Raw genomic sequence first — 24855 nt, forward strand, 5'->3', positions numbered from 1 at the left:
CCACTGGTCTCCATTCAGTTCCTCAGACTCTGCCCACCATGCCTTTACACACAGCGAGTCTTCTGCGGGAACTTCCTCTTTCCTCCACTGGGTGCCTGGCCAGCTCTCCTTACTAATCTTTTGGTTTCAAGTTAACTGTTATGCCCTCAGACCCAACAGCTAATAGGGCCCCAGTTCATTCTCCATCAGTGTCCTTGATTTATTCTCCTTAGGACCCTCATTCTAAGTTGTAAATAGATATCTGTCTAGTCACCTTTGGTGGCAGTCTCTCCCCCAGACTGTAAGCTTGGGAGAGCTGGGACCTGTGTCCCGCTCACTCACTGCTATATTCCCACTGCTCGAACAGTGCCTGACCTAGAGCTGATGTGCAGTACTGGTCACCAGTCATTAGATAAACTCTTCAGCACATCTCTTTGTAGTCTGAAGAGTCTTTGATTGCCCTTATCCATGGCATTGTACCTGTTTCCTTACTTATCCTCTGTTTTCTGTAGTAACGAGATTCATTGTGGAACCAAAGTCATTGTAAAATAAAAACCCTTTTGGGTGAACCCTGTTTTGACCCTTGCAACTGTCTATTAGTTTGATGGGCCAGTTGCAGTGGACTGCCGAGTGATTCATTAAGTCGGTGAAAGAGATTCTGGAGAACTTTACAGGTGTTATGTAAAGCCAGTGATGGTCGGATCTTCTTAAATGAAGTGATGATGATACAAGTGCTTCAGAAGATAATGATTTGTATGTAGAAGGGTTGAGAGCCCTAAGGAAAACTGGTGGAATTCTCAAGTAGTTTTGTAAAAAATTATCCTTTTTAAGTTGGACCAGGAGAGCCGAAATGAAATGAAAGCTGTCACCTTGCACCAGCAAGCGGTTTCATCAGAAGAACCAGTCAGCTTGGCTCATTCATTCAGCAAACTAGCTTCTGGGTGCAGTAATAAACCTGAGTTTTTTTTCAAATGTCAGATTAAATGACACTTGTTTTTATAACTTAAAATTTATTTTCTCAAGACAGAGCCTGCCAGACCTTTTTGTCCCTATTTTCTGTCCTTAATGACTTCATTTTAGGTGACATTTTTTCAGTCATCCTTCACTAACAAGGATTCGTACAGTAGTCTGGGGGCTGTGCACAAAGCACCACAAACACGTATCATAAATATGCCATAAGTGTCGCAACATTTCAAGTACTTGTTGCCTGTGATCATATAAAAGAAAGCTGCTTAACCAAAGTCCAGTAGACACTGCATCCAGTCCTTAAAGGTTTAAGCTCCTGAATCCTCACATGCTACTCGGATGACTCTTTCCGGAGGTGACACCAGGAAGGCTCACTTATTATCACCGTAGTCATGGAAGGAACTGTTTTTGGGTTTCAAGTCAGGAAAAAGTGCAGTAGCCTACTATCATCAGAGCTAAAGTCGACACTATGGCCTGTGGGCTAAGTCTTGCTAGCTGCTTGTTTCTGTAAATAAAGTTTTGTTGAACATAGCCGCACACTTACTTGTTTACATATTGTCCTCGACTACTTTCATTCTTCAGTAGTACAGTTGAGAAGTTGTGATCAAGTGAACCGCAAAGCCTGAAATATTTAATACCTGGCCCTTTCCAGAAAAAGTTTGCTGAACCCTTATCTGGAGCCAGATTTGGAGCAGGGATGCGCGGACATCCTTTGAGTCTCTATTTAAGCTGCCACCTTCCTTTATACAAAAGGACATGAAAGAGTTTCAATGTCAGTAATGGCGGAGTGGCTTTAATGGAGTCACCCGCCCACAGACAACAGTTCTCTGGAAACTGGACAACACATTAAACAACATCTATTAGAAGGTACTACCAGATGCAGCCAGAGACTCCACTGGGGGAAACCCACATTTTTACAGTTTTTCCCAGGAGGGCACTCCCAGTCCATGTGGGACAGGGTAGCTAGGACTCGAATAGAAAGCCTGTCTATTTAGCTTGTGGCTTCTGAGGACAGACTTTAGGGCTGCTAGAGCAACCGAGGAAAGAAGAGGCAAGTCCCAGAAAAGGGGGACCCAACAAGGAGGGAAGCCCTAAAATCTGCTTATAAATTCCTATCAAGGCTTTGCCTGTCCCCCAATTGTGAATGCACGGGGAAGACACTGAGGCCCCCAACAGAAGGCACAGCTAGAGAGGCAACGAGACTGAGCAGAGATTGGGCTGCTGCTCGTCTGTCGCAGGAAACATCGAGTTTGGGGTTTGAGTCCAATCCTGCCGTGTTGGAGGGATTGGTAAACACCTTGGGCTTCCATTGAAACCTCAGAAGGATCAGGCCTCAGGAGCAGACACCATGTCCAAGGACTAAAGACAGACCCAGACAGACTTACCCTAACCACCGGCAAAACCAATCTCACGATGAGTAGTCAGCAATTTCACACTCCTCGGAGAAGGTAAAGATAGTTTAAGTTGTTCAAAGATTTAAGGAAAAGTAGTCTTATCTACTTTGTACAGATGGGGAAGCTTGCACAGAATGGAAACTAATAACCATATGGAAATGGTAAAACTGAAAACTGTAACATCGAAATGAAAAATCTGCTGGATGGGTGACAAAAATGAGCCAATCAGAAGAACAGGGGAAGAGTGGGAAAATAATGAGCATAATCTCGGTACCATAGGGACAAATCCACACAGTCTAACATTTGTGTAACTGAGACCCTGGAGTGGGGAGCGGGGACAGAAGAAAAGGGATATTTCAAGAAATAATGGCTGAAAATTTCCCAAATCTGGTGAAACATATCAACTCACAAATCCAAGCAGTTCAGCATACCCATTAGTACAAAGAAAACTACCTTATGGTGCATCATAGTCAAACTGCTGAAAACCAGAGTTAAAGAGGAAAAGCTTGTGAAAGCAGGCAGAGATAATAAACACGTATGTACAGGGGGACAGTATGAATGATGGCTAACGTCCCACACAAACAGGCTAGAAGACCGTAGAACAGCATCTCTAAAGTGCTGAAAGCAAAAAAGTCACCCTGCCAAATTATCTTTCAAATATGGAGTCAAAGTAATGACAGTTTTAGAAAAGTAAATGCTGGGAGGATGCAGCAGCAGCCCCAGAAGGGTTTCCGGCTGACGGGTGACACAAAGTGGTAACTCGGACCCATAGAAAGCAATATATAAAAATCCCTTTTCTCAGCTGATTTAAAGGCTACTGGCTATTTACTGCAAAAATTACAACATTGGATTGTATAGTTTGTAGTGTATGTAGATTGAAAATACTAGTATTTTACAACAGCACATAGGACAGTGGGATAAAAAGAATGAGACTTTTGCAAGGTTCTGGTATTGTACATGGGGTAGTACATTTTTAAACTCTAAGTCAACTGTGGCGGTGTGGGGGAAATGTATATTGTAGTTATACAAGCATACCACATAAAAAGTAATGCAAGAAGGTATAGATAAAAAGCCAATGGACAGATTATTAAAATTAAATACTAAAAATATTCAGTTAATGCAAAAGAGGGAGGTAAAGAATAGGATTTTTGAAATGGAACAAATATAAAACAAAAAGCAAAATGGTGACATAATATCAGTAAGACCAAATATATCAGTAAGTACATTAAATGTAAAGGAACTGAACGTTTCACTTAAAAGGCAGAGTTTAGCAGCATGGGTCAAAAAGCAGGATCAGCCATGTGCTGGCTGGCAGAGGACTGCCTTAAATACAAACAGAGATAGCTTAAATAAAAGAATGGAAAAGGATCAACCGAAGGACTTGTATGCATCCATATAACCATAACTAATGGACATAAGACACTGGGGGGTAAGGGAGGGCAGGGGCTTGTCAAGGGCGGGGGGGGGGGGGGGAAGGGAACTTACGTAATACCCTTTGTAATACTTTTAGCGAAAAATAAAAATTAAAAAAATAAAAAAAAAAGAATGGAAAAGGATAGTCTATGCCCGTTATAAGCAAAAGAAAACCATTGTGCTTATATCAATATCAATGGCATAGATTTGTAGACAAGGGTTATTGTCAAGGTTAAAGAAGGTTAAAGAGGAGCATCAGGGAACTTTCTGTGTTATTAGAAATGTTTACTCTCTTGGTGGGATGTTTACGTGGGTGCATCCACATATGTCATTTTATCAAAACTTAAGATCTTTTATCAAACCTAAGATCTTCGTACTTTTCTATATGAATCTTACCTTCCAAATTTGAAGGTAAAAACAACAACAGCCTTGTAAAGATGTTGCGGTGTGGTACATCAGAAATGAAAGCTAATGCCATCCCTTTGTCTTGCCTGTACACTCCTGCTCCCCTCATGCTCTCCTTGGAAGTCAGCCCATCTTCCCCACCCAGGAATGCAGTTCCCTCTATGTAGTACTTTCTTGCTCCTAACCTGTATTTTTTGTTTTTTTCTCTGTAAAACAACATATTTTATTAGGAGTTATCAGGCTTCTGTCCAGAAGCAGGGGTCTTTCTCACAGAGACCAGTGAAACTTCCTATGACACTGAGGTTGGGGTCTGGCTTTAGTTTGATATCACCCCATACTTAGCAGTTCTTACTTGTGTTTTCACCAATTCTGGCTTTTCTACAATGTGCAAGCACTAGGCCCCAGAGAGAAAACCGTGTATACAGACAGGCTACCTTCCCTCATGGAGTTTACAGTCAAAATTTCGCTTTCTTTTGTAAAACTCAAATGAACATGGAAGTTTAAAAGCCAGAGATCAAGCTCATTAGGTGAGAAGTTGCAGACTGTCATCCTGTACGTGAGCTGTGCAGCAGATGTTAAGCTCTGCGGACAGTTCTTACCTGAGGTGGGCTAGCCACCAGGGCAGAGAGTAAGGTGGGAGGACAGTGGGAGCCCATTCTATGTCGGATCCGGTTTCAAACTTGAGGTGTAAGACAAAGATCAATTACAGGTAAAATCTTCTCTTTAAATTTTGGCATCACAGTCGCTGAGTGAGGTGCTCAAACCAGCACGTCCACATGGCCAGAGAGCCCAGATGACTGGGCAGAGAGCAACAGCATAATGTCTCACACTGGTTGAGAGACATGGCCAGCTACTCAGCCTAGCCCTTTAAATTGTTCTTCTGCTCCTCCTTCCTTCTCTTCCCTGTCATTCCTCCTTCCTTCCCTCCCTTCCCTGTCATTCCTCTTTCCTTCCTTCGCTGTCATTCCTTCCTCCTTCCTTCCCTTCCCTGTCATTTCTGTCCCCCTTCCCTTCCCTTCCCTTCCCTTCCCTTCCCTTCCCTTCCCTTCCCTTCCTTTCCCTTCCCTTCCCTTCCCTTCCCTTTCCTATCATTCCTCCCCTCCTTTCCTTCCCAGAGAGGAGGTGATGAGTGGAAGGAAGCTGTGTATACAGAGTTAATTTCATGTAAATGAAATTAGATACTTACCCACATTTGGGAATTGCCACCTGCATGGAATTAGGCAGAAATGGAGTTACAGACTCATCCCAGTATGGAGGGTCGACGTGTCCTCATTTCTGGGGTACCATCAGCATTCATATGACAGGTCTTCTTCATGACACCCCAGTGCAGCCGCTTCTCTGGAGAGCTATTTGCAGCATGATTTTTATCTCCTTGATCGTTTGAGGAGCCGAAGTTTAAAGGACTATTGAATAAGTGAATTTGGGAACTATAACATTGAGTTCAATTAAAAAGCCTTTTTAGCTGAAACAATTGTTTATAGCACTATATTTAATTCCTATAAAACTGTATTCTAAACTATCTTCTGAGAGACATTTCAGTGTTACATTAGAGTTGTTGCCTTTGGTAATCACTGCCTCATTTGCTTTAAAGCATCATATCATCTTGGGCTTAGAAGAAAGATTACCTTTTGTGTAGGGATAATGGGTTTAAGAGTCTAGTAAAAAACATTAACCAGTTTTCCCAATTTTGTTGTTTCTTTTTCTCTGCAGTTCCGTGCCTTAGCGCCCATGTACTATCGAGGGTCGGCTGCAGCTATAATTGTTTATGATATCACAAAAGAAGTAAGACCTGTATTGTGTTTTCCAGACTGCTTTGAAAACCCTCTTGGTTGCTTAGCTCTCCAGTTGCTTCCCCCTTGTGTGTTACAGGAGACCTTTTCAACATTAAAGAATTGGGTAAAGGAGCTTCGACAACACGGTCCACCTAATATTGTAGTTGCCATTGCAGGAAATAAGTGTGATCTTATCGATGTAAGGTAAGTTATTAGAACAGGAGATTACAATGCTGATCATGTGTTCCTTTTCTTACCGAGCAATATCCAGTTCAAGAATCTTGCTTTTACTTTATCTCTGGCATTGAAAAATCCCTTTTCGTTGTGTGGCTGGACTCCTCAAGTTTCAAAGTAAAATTAAGAGTTCAGGCATTTGGAGCCAATTAGGTTATGTATGTAGACAGGTATGTAATTTATTTAATGTTGGTTGCATCAGGCTTGACATGATCTGAGCTTAGCTCCCATGAAATAGTATACTGGAACAGGAAAGCAGGTTTTCAGGAAAGCACATTTGTTAGAAGTTTCTGTGGACCACTTCTATAATTCCCACCACAGGGGCATTACTTTGGCGGGTGGGGCCATTCTCTGATCATTCCACTGCATGCATTGCTAGCAGTACATTTTTGTTTTGTTTAACCATAGACACGAGCCATTTGTGGCATCCTTTGTCATCATCAGTCTGCTGAATTACTGGGTAGGTGGGATGACATGAAGCACTGATGGGTCACATTTCTGATTTGCAATCATTGCCTTTCAGAGAAGTCATGGAGAGAGATGCTAAGGATTACGCCGACTCCATCCATGCGATTTTTGTAGAGACCAGTGCAAAAAATGCGATAAACATCAATGAACTCTTTATAGAAATTAGTGAGTATCTCTGTGCCTTACGGCTTTTTCCTGTGCAGGGCAACTTCAAACAGAATTGTCTTTCTGGGTGGAATTCCTTCCTCGTCTCTGATACGGTTCTCAGTGGAATGAGAATTTAGAGGGTAAGAGTGACAGAGGTTTTCATGTCATGTAATTGCTGGAGAGCTGCTGCCTGACGACTGACCCTTCTATTAAGATCGTTGCTACTAATAAATTATGCACAGGGCTGGGGGGGCCTGGAAACTTGCCTCTCCCCCTTTCTCTCTTTGTGTGTTCCAGTGAGTCGTCTAAAGTCATTGAGAATGAATAAAATAAATAAGGGGAAGGGAAATACATGTAGAATTCCACTGTAAGGAAACCCTCAAAAATTAATACTAGGCGAGTAAAAGGTAAGACCTGTTTTCCTCTCCCTCCCCCTATCTATTGTTAATATGATGACACTAGATGGAGAGGCTGCTGCATACCTTTGGGACCCTCTACAGATTGTATCTATGTTTATTCATTTCATTCAAGTTCATCAAAATGTTTATTGAGAACTGTTCCAGGCTCAGGGGAGACAGTGGAGAATGAGACAGGCACGGCCCCTGCGCTGCTGGAGCGTAGACTGCCCTGCAGGGACAGACAGTGAGCACAGCAATAGTGAGATCCTCTCAGATGATAAGCATGGATGGCAAGACAGTAATACAGGATGAAGTGAAAGAGTGCCTGCAGGTGGTCAGGGAAAGGCCTTTCCTGAGCAGGTGATGTTGGAGCTGAGATGTGACAGAGCAGGCCGTGCCAGGACCTGAATTCACGTTAACTGAGCATGTCAGACTCCAGCTGGAGAGCAAAGGACAGCCGTCGGGCATCATGAGCTTACTCATTACGATCCATTGTCTAGTGAGATACGAGATGCTGAAGCTGGAAGGCGCTCAGTGCCCACCAGGACCCACCAGTGACGGCCCACCAGTGGAGCAGGCCCAGGGCGAGTGCTGGGACTCGGGTGGCAGAAAGCCTCACCGCTGGTGGTGGGGGCCCAACTCCAACAGTGTGGCCACACTAGAGTGTAAGCCTCTGGTCGCCCAATTGCTTGGGTTGCTTTTTATTTTTATTTTTATTTTTTGATGTTTTTAGTTCAGAGAACCAGAGATCTGAATTTTATGTAACATGTTTCACTACTGAGATTTGGCCACTAACTCAGATGTTTGTAGAGTACTGTACAGACCTACCAACCCCATCTATGGCAGAGAACGCCCGTGGGCCGCTGGTTTGCAACCTCTAGTCCAATCCCTTTGTGTCAACATTAAAAAGTCATGATGTGCCCTGGCCGGGTTGGTTCAGTGGTTAGAGCGTCAGCCCACGGACCAAAGGGTCTCAGGTTCAATTCCCAGTCAAGGGCATGTACCTCAGTTGCAGGTTTGATCCCCAGCCTCGGTGGGGGCGAGTCGGGGAGGTAACCAGTCAATGTGTCTCTCTCGCATCAATGTTTCTATCTCTCTTTCCCTCTTCCACTCTGAAGACCAATGGAAAAATGTCTTCAGGTGAGAATTAAAAAAAAAAAAAGTAATGATGATTATTGTCTTCCTGGATTGTAAATAGCAGGTACCCAAAGGCATTCTTAAAAGACAACTTGAGGCCAGTCAGAAATTTTTCACAATTCAGGCTAAAAAATCTAAGTATGGTGTCAGATGTGTATTGAAATTATTACTTTTTCTAAAATTATTTTTTTGTTAATCCTCACCCAAGGATATTTTTTTCCATTGATTTTTAGAGAGAGTAGAAGGCAGGGAGGGAGGGAGAGAGAGAAATGTCAATATGAGAGAGACACATCGATTGATTGTCTCCTGCACACATCCCGTCTGGGACCGGGAATCGAACCCGAGACCCTTCAGTGCAAGGGCCAATGCTCTAACCATTGAGTCACACTGGGTAGGGCTGAAATTATTACTATTTTTAAGTATTCTTTACTCTTAACAGTATTTGAAACAGGAAGGCAGTGAATTATACCAACAATGAAAATCCTTAAATAAAAACAAGCATGTACATACTCATCTTAACTATGAAAAATAAAAAATATATGTTCACAAAGATTAGAAAAACTGAGTCAGATGTAAATTGAGGTTAATGCTTACTGGGTGTTATAAAGTTGTGTTAGCACAGTAGCTGGCATACTTCTTCCTGAAGTGTAAGTGCTCACATCAGATGTATAGCGCTCAAGGAATTTTCACAAGCCAAGTATACTCCTGTCATCTGCACCCAGAGCTAGACCCAGGGGTACCTCCCAAAGGGAACCATCGTCCTGACTACTGACTCTTCAGATCTGTTTTGCCTGTTTTTATACTTTATGTTTTTTGAAACATACTGTATTTACTCTTGTGTCTGGCTTCCTTATCTCTTTTAGGTTCATACACTTTTAGGTTCATCTGTATCATTGCATGATCCATTCTTGTTCCCGTGGTGCATCTGTCAGCCTCAGAGTCAGAGCAGGGAGGATGCCCACGGTGGTTATCCATCCTGTTGATAGGCATCTGAGTGGTTGTTTCCAATGTAGAGCTATTACAAATGATACCGCTGTGAGTATTCTGCTTCCTGTCCCGTATATACGCAATAGGCACACATTTTGATAGGTGTATTTTATACCAGGAGAAAAATAACAGTCCTGGTTATGCATGTGTTCAGTATACATGCATACCTTGCTGACCTTACACCAGGGGAATGGGAGTACTCTTCATCCCCGGTGGGCAGGTAGTGATTTGCATTTCTATGACAGTTAATGAAGTTGAGCACCTTTCCAGGTATTTATTTACGTTTACATACTCTCAGGATGTCCTCCTTTTTGAAATTCTGTGTTTTCCTGTTCAGTTGCCTGCCTTTTCCTGAGTGTTCGTCGTTTACTCAGAGTGAGTCCACTGGTGATCATGTGTGTTGGACAAATCATCTGCTCTGTCCATGGCTTGACTTCCATGTCTGAATCCACTCCTTTGATGAACTGGAGTTTTTAACCTTAATAGAATCCCATTGGCCCTTGTTTTCCTTTATGGTTGACACTTTCTGGCTCTGGTATGAGAAGTCACTGCCTATTCCCAGGTTAGGAAGATGCTCTCCTCTGCCTCCTTCTAAACATGCTTCAGAGATGACTGTTGTCCCAGCTGTACTTCCAGGACCTATTTAGTGAGAAATGTGTGATGGCCAGAAACTTTAGTAAAGGTTTTGAACTAATTCACAGTTTATTCACAACAGCATGTACAGGCATTTGAAAAGTAGAGGTAGGACATACTGGGGAATACCTACCAGTCATGTGGACACATGCTGGGTACTACCCACCTGATTTGCAGGCTGCTCAACGTGCTGGAGGCTCCAGGCATGGCAACCAGGGACCCAGGAGCTGGCAGATTCCATCTCAGTCTGTCCATGCCCAGAATGCACGCACCCAGTTCATCTCGTGTCTTCACAATACTTCAGTGCCAGGAACTGTGCTAATGACTCTGGAAACAAAGATGGACAAACAGGATTTCCCCTTAGAAGGGCTGAGGATCTAATTTGAGGGAGCTTTTTGCATAAACAAATATATAACAGCGTGCCTCCAAAGTCCTGATGGATTCCAGTGCCTAAGATATTGGAGAGTTAGGAAGTGGGAGGCGTCAAGAAAGCCTTGTATAGAAGCAGCGCTGAAGTTATCAGTGGGGTGGGTGGATGGATGGGTGATATCAGGTTTCCCTCAAAATCGACATTATGCTTCATGGAGCAGTAAAGTGAAACCTGTTCATTCTCATACATGGTTGGTAGCAGAACAACGTGGCACAGCCTCTTCAGAGAACAATTTGGCAGCATCTGTCAAAATTTAAATTGCACGTCCTTTCTGCATCTGGGCTAGACAGACACTGGGCTACAGGGGCTGTATCGAGGTCAACACCCAGAAGTAGAATAGCATGACCTGGCTCTTCAACTCTGTTAGTTTATCCAACACATGCACTCAGGTTCATAAAGATATTCTTGCATCGTTGTTAGTAGCATCAGAATACTGTAAACAAACTAAATATCTGTCAACAAGGGAGCGCTTTAATTACGGTACATCCATAATACACTGCAGTGGCACAGAGCTATCGCCTAGAAGGTGGCAGCTCTCCAGGCACTGTGCTGGGACCGTCCCAGGGTACACCGTGAAGACAGTGAGGTGGAGAGCCGTGCACTCTGGTTGCTCCTGTCCCAGTTTAGGAATGGGGACAGGTTAAGATGTGTGTGTTGTGTATGTCTGTCCACACCTATTCCTGGACAGAGGGATGGATCTGTTCTGATTAATTTTTTTTTATCACGTGCATGTGTTACCTATTCAAAACAAGATGTTATTAACAGGTAATTTTTTTATTCTTATTTAAGAAAGTGTTACTAAATGCCACGTGCTATCTTTGCTTGGACCCTGAAACAGAAACACAACATCAATGGAAAACTGCTGGCATCTGAAAAAAGTGGAGTTCAGCTACTAGTGATGTGCTCATGTTGAATTTTTCATTTCAACAGATGTCTTGTAGCAGTGTAAGATAGTAACATTAGGGGACACTGGGTGAGGAGTATCAACAACTCTATATTGTCTTTGCAACTTTTCTGTAAATCTAAAATCATTACAAAATTAAAAATGTATTAAACTTTTTTTAATGAAACCTGTCAAGTTATATCTACAAACTTGTGTCTGAGAATGAGCAGATTTAGAAAGTTAAGGTTCATTCCCTTCCCTCCTGTCCTCTTGGTTTAGGTCGAAGAATTCCATCCACCGACACCAACCCGCCATGTGGCGGGAAGGGCTTCAAACTCCGGAGACAGCCTTCAGAGCCCAGGCGAAGCTGCTGCTGACTGAGCCTCAGCCTCAGGCTCAGTGACGAAGTAGGTGGTCCTGAAAGCTAACAGGAGGGCTGGGGCCCTGCTGCCAGACTTCGCCTCGCTGGTCTGGGGTCTGCTTCGTGCAAAAAAGAGTCGCAGAAATTGACCAGTCTGTTTCCTCTTTGAAGACTGTAGCAGTGCTGTTTCAGTCTTCGGACTTGTGTTATGTAAAGACTCTGGGGGACAAAGGGACTCCATCACTGGCTTTTGACCTTGTTGAAAAGGAACATGTAATTGTATGGATCGTAGGATCCAATTGTTGAGTCGTTTTGTAATCAAGATTTTATGTAACATTTGTAAAGGGAAATGAGCACTTTCATCATTCTTGAGGGAAAGAAGACCTCGTGGAGATTATAATTTCCTTGGTTTCGCATTACCACTGTTCTAGGGAGTTGTATAATTTAAAATGTTGTAGCATCGTTAAGTGGAGGGATGGCGATTATTATCTGAAGGTAAAATGGGTTCTTTACCGGACTGATGGAAATGATTGCATCCATCTCCAGAGCATTTTCCATTGCATACATTAGCCCAGGATACATACAGTAAGTTCACAACAACAACAATAGCCTGCAGCTCAGCCTCCGTTTGCATTCTGACCCTGTCCTGTATGTGTCACCAAACTCATTATTGGCTCCTGTAATAAGCTCTAAGGCTCAGGGTAGTGGTGGTGGAGAAGCTGACTGGAGTAAATCAAATTGCATATGTTTAAACTGACTAACTGGTTTTAAAAGGAGGAAAAAGAAAGTAGTGTAAATACTGTCAATTTTTTATTTAACCCAAATATTTTGGTGGGGGAAACAATTATCTGTTGCTTAGCCTATGTAAAGTTGTAGTCCATATTTATGAGACCATTGCTTAAAAAGTATAAATTATGTAAATATGGTAATAAATTCTGTGTTTCATTCCATTTAATCTTGCCCCATCTTGCATGTGCCAACCCTATTTTCAGCCTGTCCACAGGAGACTCTTCAAAGCACATTTATGTTGTGCGAAAGCATAGAGCCTTAGCTTATAAGTCTTTAAAGATTTCCCTGCCTTTCTTTCCTTCCATCCCCCTTCCGAAGCCCATCTGGAAATCATAACATAGACATATGCCACTTGGACAAGCCTGACTAGCCCTTCCTAGCCTTGGGGTAAAAAAAAGCTCCAAGCTCAGGTCATTTACCTGGTCTTGGTAATAAGTTTCTTTTCACTTTTAACATCGGCCTCAGACCAACTGTTTGAAGAGAGCTTTCCTTGTTAACAATTTAGCTTATCTTTCCGGTTCCCTTTCCCCCCCTGCCTCTGTTAGTGGTTAACACTCTTTTCCCTCAGGGAGCCTAATGAGGTTTTTAATATAATCTAAAAATAAAGCACTGAAGTGAAGTTGGTGAAAATTTGTCCCTGGTCTAATTTGGCACCCTTCCAACTTGAGTATTGTAAGGGAAGGAAATTTACAAGATTATATAGGAAATGAAACAGCTTGAATTTCAAACTAAATTGTGTTTTCAGAGCTCTCCTTAAACTGAACAGTCAAAACTTTTAAAAATAATTGTTATTTCTTTGTGCACCCCACTTGATATGGGTAGATTTTAATGAGAAAATTATAACTCAAATGAAGTACAAAACGATTCCCTTCTCCCTGGTGAATATCTCAAGCATTTGAAATTGCTTGTTTTTTATTAAAATCCGATAGAAGGAATGTAGTTAGTGAAAATTCTAGCATCATTTTGTTTAAAATACATGTAGACTCTATAGGCGCCCCCCCCACCTCCCCCCCACCCACCCACCCGCCCCAGCATCTTGCTTTCAGAGAAAACAAATAATTGTAAGGACTGGGCTCTTTGCGCCTGAAGGTGGCTTCACTTTATTTCCTATACTGGTACATCCAGGTGGATGGGGGTACTTGGCCACTGCCCTGGTCCATCCCTAGCATTCCCACTCTGGGCCTCTGTCTCCACGACAACAAAATAAAAACAAAGGTTGCTTGACTTCTTCCCGAAGAGACAATGCTTGTGTGGCCCCTTCTTTCCTATTTTACCAAAAGATGGTGCAAATCTGTGACCTTCACAATATTTCCACCAAACCTGTCAGTTAGTGTTTACGATTTCATGGTGTCTGAGTGCACAGGGAAAAACAAAGTGCTTGCTTGCTTCACCTTACTGGTGCAGTGAGTAAATGCCTCTGATCCTGTTTTGACCTTGACTGTCTTCAGCCCCAAACGGGTCCATATCGGTAGCCCTGCAGCGGTCTCTGCCATTTCTCAGACACCTTCCAGCATGTAGAGAGGGATTCTCTTTGACTGTAGCCACATATTTTATGCCCAGAATGAATGGCGTATGGCATGTGCAGCACTAGCCGCTATTCTTCACGGGTTTCTGGGCCTCTCCTCCCCTCACTTCCATCAGTCATCTCAGAAATTGACATGGCACCATTCTTGTGCAATATCTTTTTAATCCTTAACAACAGCAACAGATTGCTCTCTCAGATCCACAGTTCACACACAATGAAACGGAGAAAAGGGTTTTCATTTATTTTGTTTGCTTATGAAATGCAAAGATGAATATTAAAGTCAGAAGCAGTGTTTCATTTTGAACACACTTTGGATGTTAACCTGACTGAGCAATGATCTGATACACATTTCATACATTCTTTGTTCTTATTTCTTAAGAGAAAAGGCCAAATTTCAAAGGAATTGAGGTCTAATCCATCCATAAAAATCTTTAAGTTCCCTTATGACACAGGGCATTTTTTTAAAAAACTTTAGGGACTGAAAAGAGAAAAATCATTAATTAGCTGCAAGTGTATATTGATTCCTCTCAGAGAAATTGAAATAAGCTCTTTGCAGGTGTCTAATCCTAGTCACCATTGGTCTCCAGAAGTCTCCTTCCACATAAGTGTTTTTCTGATCCTCTGATAACTAATTAACTATCATTTGGTGATTAAAAGAACAAAGTAAGAGTATGATCAAGTGCCCTTCATTTCAATTTCTCTTTAAGAAGTGATTGGGAGAAGTACCTGGATGCAGGCCCTTCAGGTTCCAAATGAACCCTCCATCACCTGCTTCTCAGCCACAGGCAGGATAAGTTTCACACATAGCAACAGGAAGATTTAGTTCCTTTAGAATAACATACTTCTGTGCTGCCCATGTATGATTATGTTTGAAGTGCCTGCCTCCCCCAATTTGAAAGGGTCAAGTCTTTTGCCTGAGAGGCTTGATCTCTTCTAAGTGGGCTGGCATCCTCCTTGAGGTCATCAATTGTCATTATTTTTAAATGTATAAAGAAAATCACATTTAATTTCTCTGCTTCTCTTTAAGTCTTGTATTCTTTTCGGTCCTCAAGAAGGAAAACAGGTTCTAGGAGGCCTTCTAAATTAAACGGGAAGCTACAGTAATGAAAACGTCCATTAGAGAACCATTCCCTGGCTTCCCTGGGGACATGGAACCAGAAGGCCTGCACTTCTCGGGCTGTGTCAGCAAGGGCAGGTCTGATGCAGATGGCGAGGCACTAATTGGCAGGTCAGCCTCAGAGCTTGAAAAGGTATTTCTTCATGGTCATGGGCATCTGTAATAGTCTGAGAATGAATGGCAAAAGAGGTTGTATTAATTCTTATAAGCATTTTTCAATCGTTTTAAAACTGAAAACATGATCCACGGCCCCTTGGTGTGTAAGATAGAGGCACAGAGTATATTACATGCACAACAGATGTGTTTGAGGAGCCTGCATAGGTAATGAGAGAATCCTTTCTTTCTGGGGGAATGTTGCTGGAAGTCCCTTAACTCTGATCTACTTTAGAACATTGGGTGGAAATGACAACACCCAGACTCAGGCTGTCTTCCCTCTCCAAACTCACTTGGCTGTAAATATTCCTCCTAACCCTCTAGTAAAAACTAAAAGACAATGATGAGCCAGATAGTGTAACCCTGTCAACAATCTTTGTTATTTACATTTGTCTTAGAAGGACTAGCAGCATGACTTCTGTTAATTAGTCACTCCAAGAGGTGGTCTACCTCTTGACAGTCCATATTTTTTAAAGGAAGAAGTGGAGTGTAGCTTTAAGGATCAAGTTGTTACTGCATACCTGACTTCAATTAGCATGGTCCATCAACAATTTTAAAATGATGCAAGGTAAGGTATAGGAGAAAAATAAATAGTCCAAGCAATGATTCATCCAGGAGCTGGACCTTATACTGTGTAGTTTTAGAAGAGGGAGGTGGGATGGGATTCAGCCCCGAACTGAAAGAAACAGCCTTTGCCAATTTCTCTTGACAGCAGAGTTACTGGTCTTGACTTCCAGTAATAGAAATCCAGGCAATTTGATTATCTGATTTGCAAGAAACATTAATGGAATGCTGGGGCATTTGTCCTGTTCTTTGTGCAAATGAAATTCTAAAAAAATATTAGGAGGGTGTTACATTTCTCAGTAGCCTCCACTTTTTCAATCCAAGGGAATGATAAGTGAGAGATCTGTGGTGATGAAGTTTCATTAGACGTAATAAAGAAAGTGAAAAAATAGAACCAAGAATGTCCATATTTCTCAGTTTGTCCTTCAGAATTCTTTTCTTAGCATATAGGAAAATGATTTACTTCCCAAATCAAGAAGGGCTTCTACTAGCATAGATCAACTTTAATTTGAGGGTCTGTACCATCAGGAATAACTAATATCTATGTTCTTTCTTTATAGAGTATAATCAATTATAGATATGCTAGAATATTTGGGTCTTCCAAACAAAAGGATTCAGAAGTTTAATGAAAAGAAAAACCTTTCATCTTTTCCTTTGATTACATTGAACGTTTTAGATAGTAATATTAGAATGTGTCATTAGTAGATACTGAATTAAAATCATAGAGCCTTAAATTTAACAAGAAAATGTTTTCATTTATTGCCAGTTCATTTTCGGATCTGCATGGTGCCCAGTGCCTCATCAAAATGCTTCATAATTGAAACAAACAAAATTCAAGATAACCTTCCCTGAACAGGAATTCAAGTGCCAAGAATTCAGCCAATTAATGGCAAATCCTAAGACAGCAATGATTTTTTGAAAGCGCCTCTTTTAATTGGCAGTTTTAAATGGTAGACTTTAATGTTCTTAATCATGCAACAGAAATAAAACATGCCAGTCTTCATGCCACGTCTTAATTTAGGAACTTTTCAGTGCTTCCAGAAGCAAATTATTTACTATCAGTGCTCCTTTAGAGAAAGTCATTTTTAAAGTAGCATTCCGCACATAGGGCCATTTATCTTTACTCAGAACTGAAATTGTCCCCCAAAGCCACGTCATGTTGTAGAAATGGCCAGGAACGTGGGGCGGTCCCAGGTGGACAGGTAGCGCACCCCTACTTGGAACATTGTCAGCCCACAGCAGTGATGACTTCACTTTGGGGCTTCATCTTAATCTCGTTTGTCCTTTATGAATATTTTCATTAAATTTACCCTGGAATAATCAAGTTTACTCCCTGAGAAATTTCAAAAACAGGGCGTGAATTTGTGTACCTCCTTTTACTTTACGTATGAGGTTATGACATAATTGATGAAACTTTTCCTTAATATGGATCATACCCATGATGTCAGAGCGACCGGTCGATTCAGTGCAGGAAAAATTATGGGTAGCTGGCCAGTCAGAACAGCTGATTGGTAGCTCTGTTTTTAAACCATTTGTCGTGTTGTGTGGACAGAGCTTTATTGCTCTGGGAAAGATTTTCTTTTTCACTCTCCTCCAGCTCCGTCTTTCTATCATCTCACTTTATGAGTCACTCACGTAGTTGTCAATCATGCCTCTGACCTTCTTAAGAATTGATGTCTTGCCTTCTCTGTGATCGAAGCGGACTTCTTACCTTATTTCTCTTCTTCTCATTTTGCAGTGGGCTGTCCCTTAAAGTCACAGGGCACCATCCACCTCCTTAGTGCACGCGACAGTTCTGTGCTACCTCCCACAAGCACTGTAGGGCTTGCTCTCCACATCCAACAAGAGAGGCAAGACACAACCAGTGCCATCAGAAAACAAGGCTAATTTTAGGTGGAGAACTCCCATATTTTGAGAGAGGCAGTGGGCAGCACTAACTTAAGTGGCAACATGACTTGAGTGACAAACTGTTTTCTAGCACTGGTGATGAGATAGTGTGAGTGTCAGAACTTGGCTTAGTGTGTAATAGAGCATTTGTCAACGGATGTGACAATCCAAGTCCAGTCTTGAAGGGAAGCAGATATGGAGTGTGGAAGTGAGCCTAGACATTAATTTTTTTAAAAGCTAAGCCCTCATACCAGCAATTCTTATTTCTCCTAAGAATGTCATGCCTTTTCAAGACCTGATGCAAGGAGTAAGATACTTGTGCCTTTTATAATAACATCTATTATGAAAAAAATAAAATGAATTTGCTTCCAGTTTAGGCCGCTTGGTAGCACTATAAACAGCCCAGATTTATAGCCGTGGCTTCCCTGCATGACGCATTGCTTGATTACCTGTGATGAACTATTGTAATGATGACTTGCCAAGCTTATATGGATGTTTAAAGACTTTATTTTTGCAGTCTTAACCTTGGGCTGGACCTGAGTCTATAGGTAAACCATATGATATCTGTGCTGTTGTAGATGCTGACAAAAGGAAACTAGATCTTTGGATTTTGTTGTAAGATTTTTCTGTTTTTACTTAGCCAGTGGTAGATAGTTTGCAGATGGTGGTTGATTTGGCACACTTTTAAACTATATTGTTTTAGCTTGGATATTATATCATCAACTTTTATAGAGGATAACGTGCTAAATCACAACAAAATTTGTTGTATTGTAAGAAGGTTGTAAACATTTTCTTAATAAAATACTATGTTTATAAATATATGCGTTTGCCTTTCAAATGGTTTTTCTTTGTAATAGTATACATCACACATTTTTCTTAACAAAATATTCTGAAGTCCCTTTAAAATTATGTTTGAAAACCGAAATAGCAGAACTCTGATAGTTCTGGCGTGTGGTGAGCAGCAAACTAAGCGTATGAACTGATCCATCTGCCTAGCGTCCTGCATCTTTGTATACAACCCCTCTCCCACTCCGCTTCCTTGCGTGCTTCCATAGTTATGATGGGGTGTGGTGCTGGCAGCCTGCAGTGTGGGAGGAAATTCTGCTTCCCTTCCAGGTAAGGAACAGTGAGGTTCCTTGCTTGGTTCATGGGAGAAAAGCTTTAGGCCATCATCTATTATTGGGGGATTTCATCAAAGGAGCCAGTAAATTTCCATTCTGGTGTTGACTTTAACCCTGGAATCCCCCAGGGCCACTCACTGCCTACAGAAGTACATCACACACTCATGTTCTCTGTGAGATCCCTCTTACATAGGAGCACATCTGTCTATATTTTGTGGTTGTGTTGAGAGACCCAGAGAGGACTTAAGACAGACAGACTTGGGTTTGAGTCTCAGCCTAGCCCAACCGTGGGCAAACTACGGCCCGTTTGAAATGAATAAAACTAAAAAAAAAAAGACCGTACCCTTTTATGTAATGATGTTTACTTTGAATTTATATTAGTTCACACAAACACTCCATTCATGCTTTTGTTCTGGCCCTCCGGTCCAGTTTAAGAACCCATTGTGGCCCTAGAGTCAAAAAGTTTGCCCACCCCTGGCCTAGCCCCTTTCTGGACTGTGCAGTTCTAGACAAAGTCCTTGGCCTCTCTGAGTTTCCTTGCCTTTATCTATAAAGTGGGAAGATAAGAGAGCATACCCCATGCAGTCACATACTTTGGCAAGATACCTATATAACCGGCATTTTATCACAGCATGGATACAGAGTGAGCACTTACATATTATTAGTTTTTAAAAGCTGTCTCCCTGATAATCCATAGCTGATTCAGTTAAAATAACTATTTGTTATGAATTTGGTATTTTACTTGTTTTTTGCAATTTTTGAAGTATAACGTGTACAGAAAATGCCATACATCTTGAGTCCACCTCAATACATTTTTCTAGCCACATAACCACCCCTCATATCAAAAAATGGGACATCACCAACATCCCAGAAGCCCTTTCCTGTGTCCCCTTCCCGTCACTACCCTGTTTTCTAACACCATAGATTAGTTTTGTACTTGATATAGTCACTGTATGGACTAGGGTTGGGCTTTATTCAACATGGCATATAGTATTTGCGCTCATTCTTACTGCTATATTGTATTCCACTAATAGCCATTCTAAGTTGATAGGCATGGCATTATCTCCAGCTTTTTGCTGTTATGAATGTACTACAATGAACATTCTTACATGTCTTTGGCGCCCAAATACAGATTTCTATTGGACATATACCTGGGAGTGGAATTACTGGGTCATGGGAGAGCACTGAATCTGTAGGTTGGTTCGTTGGTTGGTTTGTTGATTTTTGCTTTAGTAGATAACAGTTTTCTAAAGTGGCATAGCAATATAACAAGATTCCCAGTTGCTTGGCATCCTTACCAACACCTGGTACTCCATTTCAGCCATGCTGTCAGGTGTATGGTGGTATCTTCTTTTTTTTTTCATAATTTAGAAATTTTTATTTATTGATTTTTTATTTATTTTTGCAGTGGTATCTTTTAGTGGGATTTTTATTTTCCTATTTGATGGATGTTCTTCTGCAGGGCTTTTAAATTGTGCCTGAAAGGGAATATATTTCTTAGTACCTCTCTTCTGTTGTTGCATATAGTACCCACACCCATAGCTGGAGCTGTGTTGTGGGGGAGGGAGGAGATGGAGGAGGAGGGGGCAGGGCTGGTGCAGAGCCATGGGCCCCCAGCCCTCCATCAGGCTACTTGATCAGATAGATCAGAGAAAGCTATAAACAAAGTTGAAAAGTGAACCAAACACTGGGGAAGACGTTTTTGCTACATTGATAACAGAATAGGTTCCTCTAGTCTCCTGAGAATGTCTACAAAGCAAAAAGAAGAGCCTTCAAAAGGAAAATAAAAAGACCCATTACATGAAAAGGCAATTCCCGAAAAAGAAAATACATGCCGTCCAAGCAGCAATGAACTCACCTTTGGCCTGTTGGTGCCGGTGTAAGGAGAGGAACCCTCACCTAAAACCCCTGGTGTAAGGAGAGGAACCCTCACCTAAAACCCCTTTGCGGTGGGTGGGTGGGTGGGTGGAGCGCATCCTGCTTCGGACAGGACCCTGCCCTTGGTCCACAGCGACAGTCATCAACCCGGAGATGCCAGGCCGTAGAGTTGTAAACTGCCTGGACGAGCACAGGCAGCACCCTTGTTTGTAACTTTTGGAAAAGGTTTATAACAGCTGCAAACACATTTACATGGCAGGCTGTGCCCAGTATACAGCTAAATGAGAAAAGGAGGCAACACTTCAGAGTGTGTGCAGAGTATGACTCCATCACACAGGACAGATGATGCACCTGCACGGCGCGTGCCTTCTAAATCTGGGAACATGGACTCCAAGATGCTCGCGGTGCTTACTCTGAGGAGAAAGGCTTGAGTGACATTACTATCACCTTTTTCCACTTTCTGTTTTATATGTATTTCTATACTTTTAAATTTCATTTTCATATTTGACCCATCTTTTTTCAAGCTGCCCTAAATCCTCTTAGAAGGGGGAGTATAGCCGAAACCGGTTTGGCTCAGTGGATAGAGCGTCCGCCTGCGGACTGAAAGGTCCCAGGTTCAATTCCGGTCAAGGGCATGTACCTGGGTTGCGGGCACATCCCCAGTAGGAGATGTGCAGGAGGCAGCTGATTGATCTTTCTCTCTCATCGATGTTTCTAACTCTCTCTCTCTCTCCCTTCCACTCTGTAAAAAATCAATAAAATATATTTTTTTAAAAAAAAAAAGAAGGGAGTATAAATAAATACAGGGTCTCCCAAAAAATATGTACACACTTTGAATGATTATAAAGTCAGTGTTTATTAACATGCAATTTATTTTCAATTTAAAAGAATACAGAAATGAATAATTTTTGTCAATGCCTATTTTCAAATGATGACTGTTCTGGTTCAGGCATTGCTGATAATGCAAAGCAGTGGAACTGCAAACATCAAGAATCATTTTGTTCGGTACTTATATGCCCTCAATTCATCAACTGTTGCCAGTTTTGTACCGTAAACTTTATCTTTTATGTATTCCCATAAAAAAAATAGTCTAGTGGCACTTTACAATAAATTTTCTTTGTCCAAAGCTTAGTCTGGCTTCATCCATTATTTCAAATCAGTTAAACCTGAAAAGGAGTGAAAATTAAATGAGTTATCAGCTGTTAAAGTGTGTATACATTTTGGGGGGCACTCTATATATGTTATGAAGGAGAATATTAATCTATAGCCTGTCAAAATAACACTGGCGAAAGCCACTCTATAGATCCTAAGAAATAGAATGACTCTATGCCCAAAGGAAGAAACAAGTTAGCACAAACAGGGGTATTTTAAATGCACACACAAAACAACTGCTTTATTTTTCTACAAGCCACCATCTGCTTGCTTGCCATGGTTGGCAAACCGCGGCTCGCGAGCCACATGCAGCTCTTTGGCCCCTTGAGCAGTGGTTCTCAACCTTCTGGCCCTTTAAATACAGTTCCTCATGTTGTGACCCAACCATGAAATTATTTTCGTTGCTACTTCATAACTGTAATGTTGCTACTGTTATGAATCGTAATGTAAATATCTGATATGCAGGATGATCTTAGGCGACCCCTATGAAAGGGTTGTTTGACCACCAAAGGGGTCGCGACCCACAGGTTGAGAACCACTGCCCTTGAGTGTGGCTCTTCCACAAAATACCACGTGCGGGTGCGCACGTACAGTGTGATTGAAACTTTGTGGCCCATGCGCAGCAGTCGGTATTTTGTAGAAGAGCCGGTATTTTGTGGAAGAGCCACACTCAAGGGGCCATAGAGCCGCATGTGGCTGCCGAGCCGCAGTTTGCCAACCACTGCAGAGCATATAAACCATGGACCCAGGTTTCTAAGCAACCTTAATTTTATGGCAGATTTTTTTTTTCCATTCGGACTTAAGAACAAGATTTGCATTAAGGCCGAAACCGGTTTGGCTCAGTGGATAGAGCGTCGGCCTGCGGACTGAAAGGTCCCAGGTTCGATTCCGGTCAAGGGCATGTACCTGGGTTGCGGGCACATCCCAAGTAGGAGATGTGCAGGAGGCAGCTGGTCGATGTTTCTCTCTCATCAATGTTTCTAACTCTCTATCTCTCTCCCTTCCTCTCTGTAAAAAATCAATAAAATATATTTTAAAAAAAAAGATTTGCATTAAGATGGTAAATTACAAAATAAAATTCAGAGTCTTTTAAAATGTTTAGTTGTTTGGCTTGTAATAATACTAGCTGAAAATAGGGTTCTCTACTGGAAATGTTGGTTGGAAGTCAAGCATCATCAGCCTTCTAGAATGTACCCATCCATGAGTATGAAAGCATCCCTTTCGGAGGCCACTGCTGGAGGTTGCAAGACAGAGAAGCAGGACAACAGACGCAGCTTGTCAGAATGCATCACTTTGTTAAATATGATTTTCATCGGACCTCTGATCATTTCAATGTTTTATTTTCAGCACAACCTTTGAACATCTTCCAAGAAACAACGTAAGAATGCAAAGACCACTGTTTAAGAAATTTGTGTAAAGGTGATACAGCCACAGAGATCACTGTTAAAGGGGCGGAAAGCAGGACAACCAGAGGATCCGAATTCTCTGTGTTTAATGCTCAGTGTGAATGTTACCTTCAGGCCTCTGTTAAATAAACAATGTGGAGAATTTTGTGGGAAAGCTACAAAGGCTCCACTCTATTAGAGAAAGGGCATTTTTTAGAAGATAAGTGTCAGGTTATGAATGATGGAAATGCAAGGTTAATGCACAGCGTGGGCGCAGAAACCTCGCTGTGGTATACTATCATTAACATTAGCATTTCAATCAGCTGCTCTAGCCATGGGGTCAGGCCTTGTCTTCTTTGCATAGAAATGAGAACAACACATAGTTTGTTGTTGTTTTTAAAATGAAAAAAAAAAAACTCACAAAAAAACAAGCAGACATTATAGCAATGGCGGGGGGAGGATGAGGGCAGGGGAGACTTTGTCAACAGGGAGATTTTCAGTCTGAACCAGTTAACAACCGGGCCCTGGGATCATAAAATAGCCCACCAGAAATGTTATGCTTGAATTTATTTTTACATTTCATATTTCCCATGTTAGAGAAGCAGGATCCCTGTGGGTTGTTCTTAAATTTCTTCTCCCCAAGCTAGCCTCCCAAATGTAATAGGAGATGAGAGCATGGTGGCCAAGGGGCAGTTTTTATAAATGGCCTGCTGATGACATGGGGATGCTGGAAAGATGGCAAGTTTGAAGCCTCTTAGAGTACAGCAAATGGAGGTGCTGATTGTGGGTATCAGATTACCCCTCCCCTCCAAAACCAGCTCAGCCACCTCTAGAGGAAGAAGAGTCCTGTGGCCAACCAGGAAAGGCTCCATGGCCGGAACGGGATTGAGATGGAGCGCAGGTTTGGTGACCCAGAAATCTACAAGAGCGCGTCTCAAGAAGTGGACTGACATTACGATTACTTGGGATAGTCTCTGAAATGACGACTTGAAGCTCATTTTTCAAAGGGGACTTCAAGTCCAGCCAGAAGACACGTAGTTTGCTGACTCAGTAGCTATGCTTAACCTTTGGCTACCTCCTCTGTGAGTGGGGTGTGATTTTAGTTGCTAAATGATAACGGTGCAGATTTTACGGGGCTACTACGAATAGCTGATGGAGACAAGTAGTCAAGCTATATAAATCAATATTGTTAATCACACCAATAATAAATACTTAAATTCCATGATTAGCCCTAGCATCTGACTGCCTGTGGCACAACCACGCACATTGAGGGCCCACTATTTCCCCCATAGGTCCGTGAGGGATTTCTTTATTGTTTCTCTATTACAGCATGAAAATATAGAAGTTTGCCTTTATTTTCCATAACGCTGTAGTTTAAAAAACACACCCACACATGCCTGTGCTTACGCACAAAATACAAAATGAAGAGAGGACAAATTACTTAAATTGCAAAGTCAAATGAGAAAAAGACAAAAGGTTCCTTGTAGCTCTGGCTGCAGGAGAATAACAGGATCAGAGGGGTTTGAGCGGGGAAGGAAAGTGAAGGAGAGGACAGCTCAAGAGGCGGGGGCCTAGAGACAGTGCAGACCGGCCTGCAGCTGACCGCCACCCAGCCATTAGTGCCGCCCCCTCCCTTCCAGGGACCAGCTTGGGGAGGCTGGTCTGTCATCATTTATT

The 24855-nt window shown here is 42.0% G+C and overlaps 1 protein-coding gene across 6 annotated transcripts in view; it reads left to right on the forward strand.

The window, feature by feature from the left end:
- Positions 1 to 23357, forward strand: part of RAB22A (RAB22A, member RAS oncogene family) — a 62399-nt gene extending 39042 nt beyond the window's left edge. For 2 of the 6 annotated variants that reach the window (XM_023759398.1, XM_023759399.1), the window contains 4 exons: positions 5868 to 5939; positions 6027 to 6133; positions 6687 to 6796; positions 11526 to 18461. In XM_023759398.1, coding sequence (XP_023615166.1) covers positions 5868 to 5939; positions 6027 to 6133; positions 6687 to 6796; positions 11526 to 11623 — 387 coding nt within the window. In that variant the 3' untranslated portion in view covers positions 11624 to 18461. Of the gene's footprint in view, positions 1 to 5867; positions 5940 to 6026; positions 6134 to 6686; positions 6797 to 9176; positions 9349 to 11152; positions 11434 to 11525; positions 18464 to 23140 lie in introns of those variants that run through there. The other 4 variants (XR_001349534.2, XR_001349535.2, XM_014461465.2 and 1 more) reach the window with 4 other exon arrangements.
- The last annotated feature ends 1498 nt before the right edge of the window (positions 23358 to 24855 follow it).

This window comes from Myotis lucifugus, unplaced genomic scaffold (genome assembly GCF_000147115.1).
Source record: "Myotis lucifugus unplaced genomic scaffold, Myoluc2.0 scaffold_155, whole genome shotgun sequence".
NCBI lineage: Eukaryota > Metazoa > Chordata > Mammalia > Chiroptera > Vespertilionidae > Myotis > Myotis lucifugus.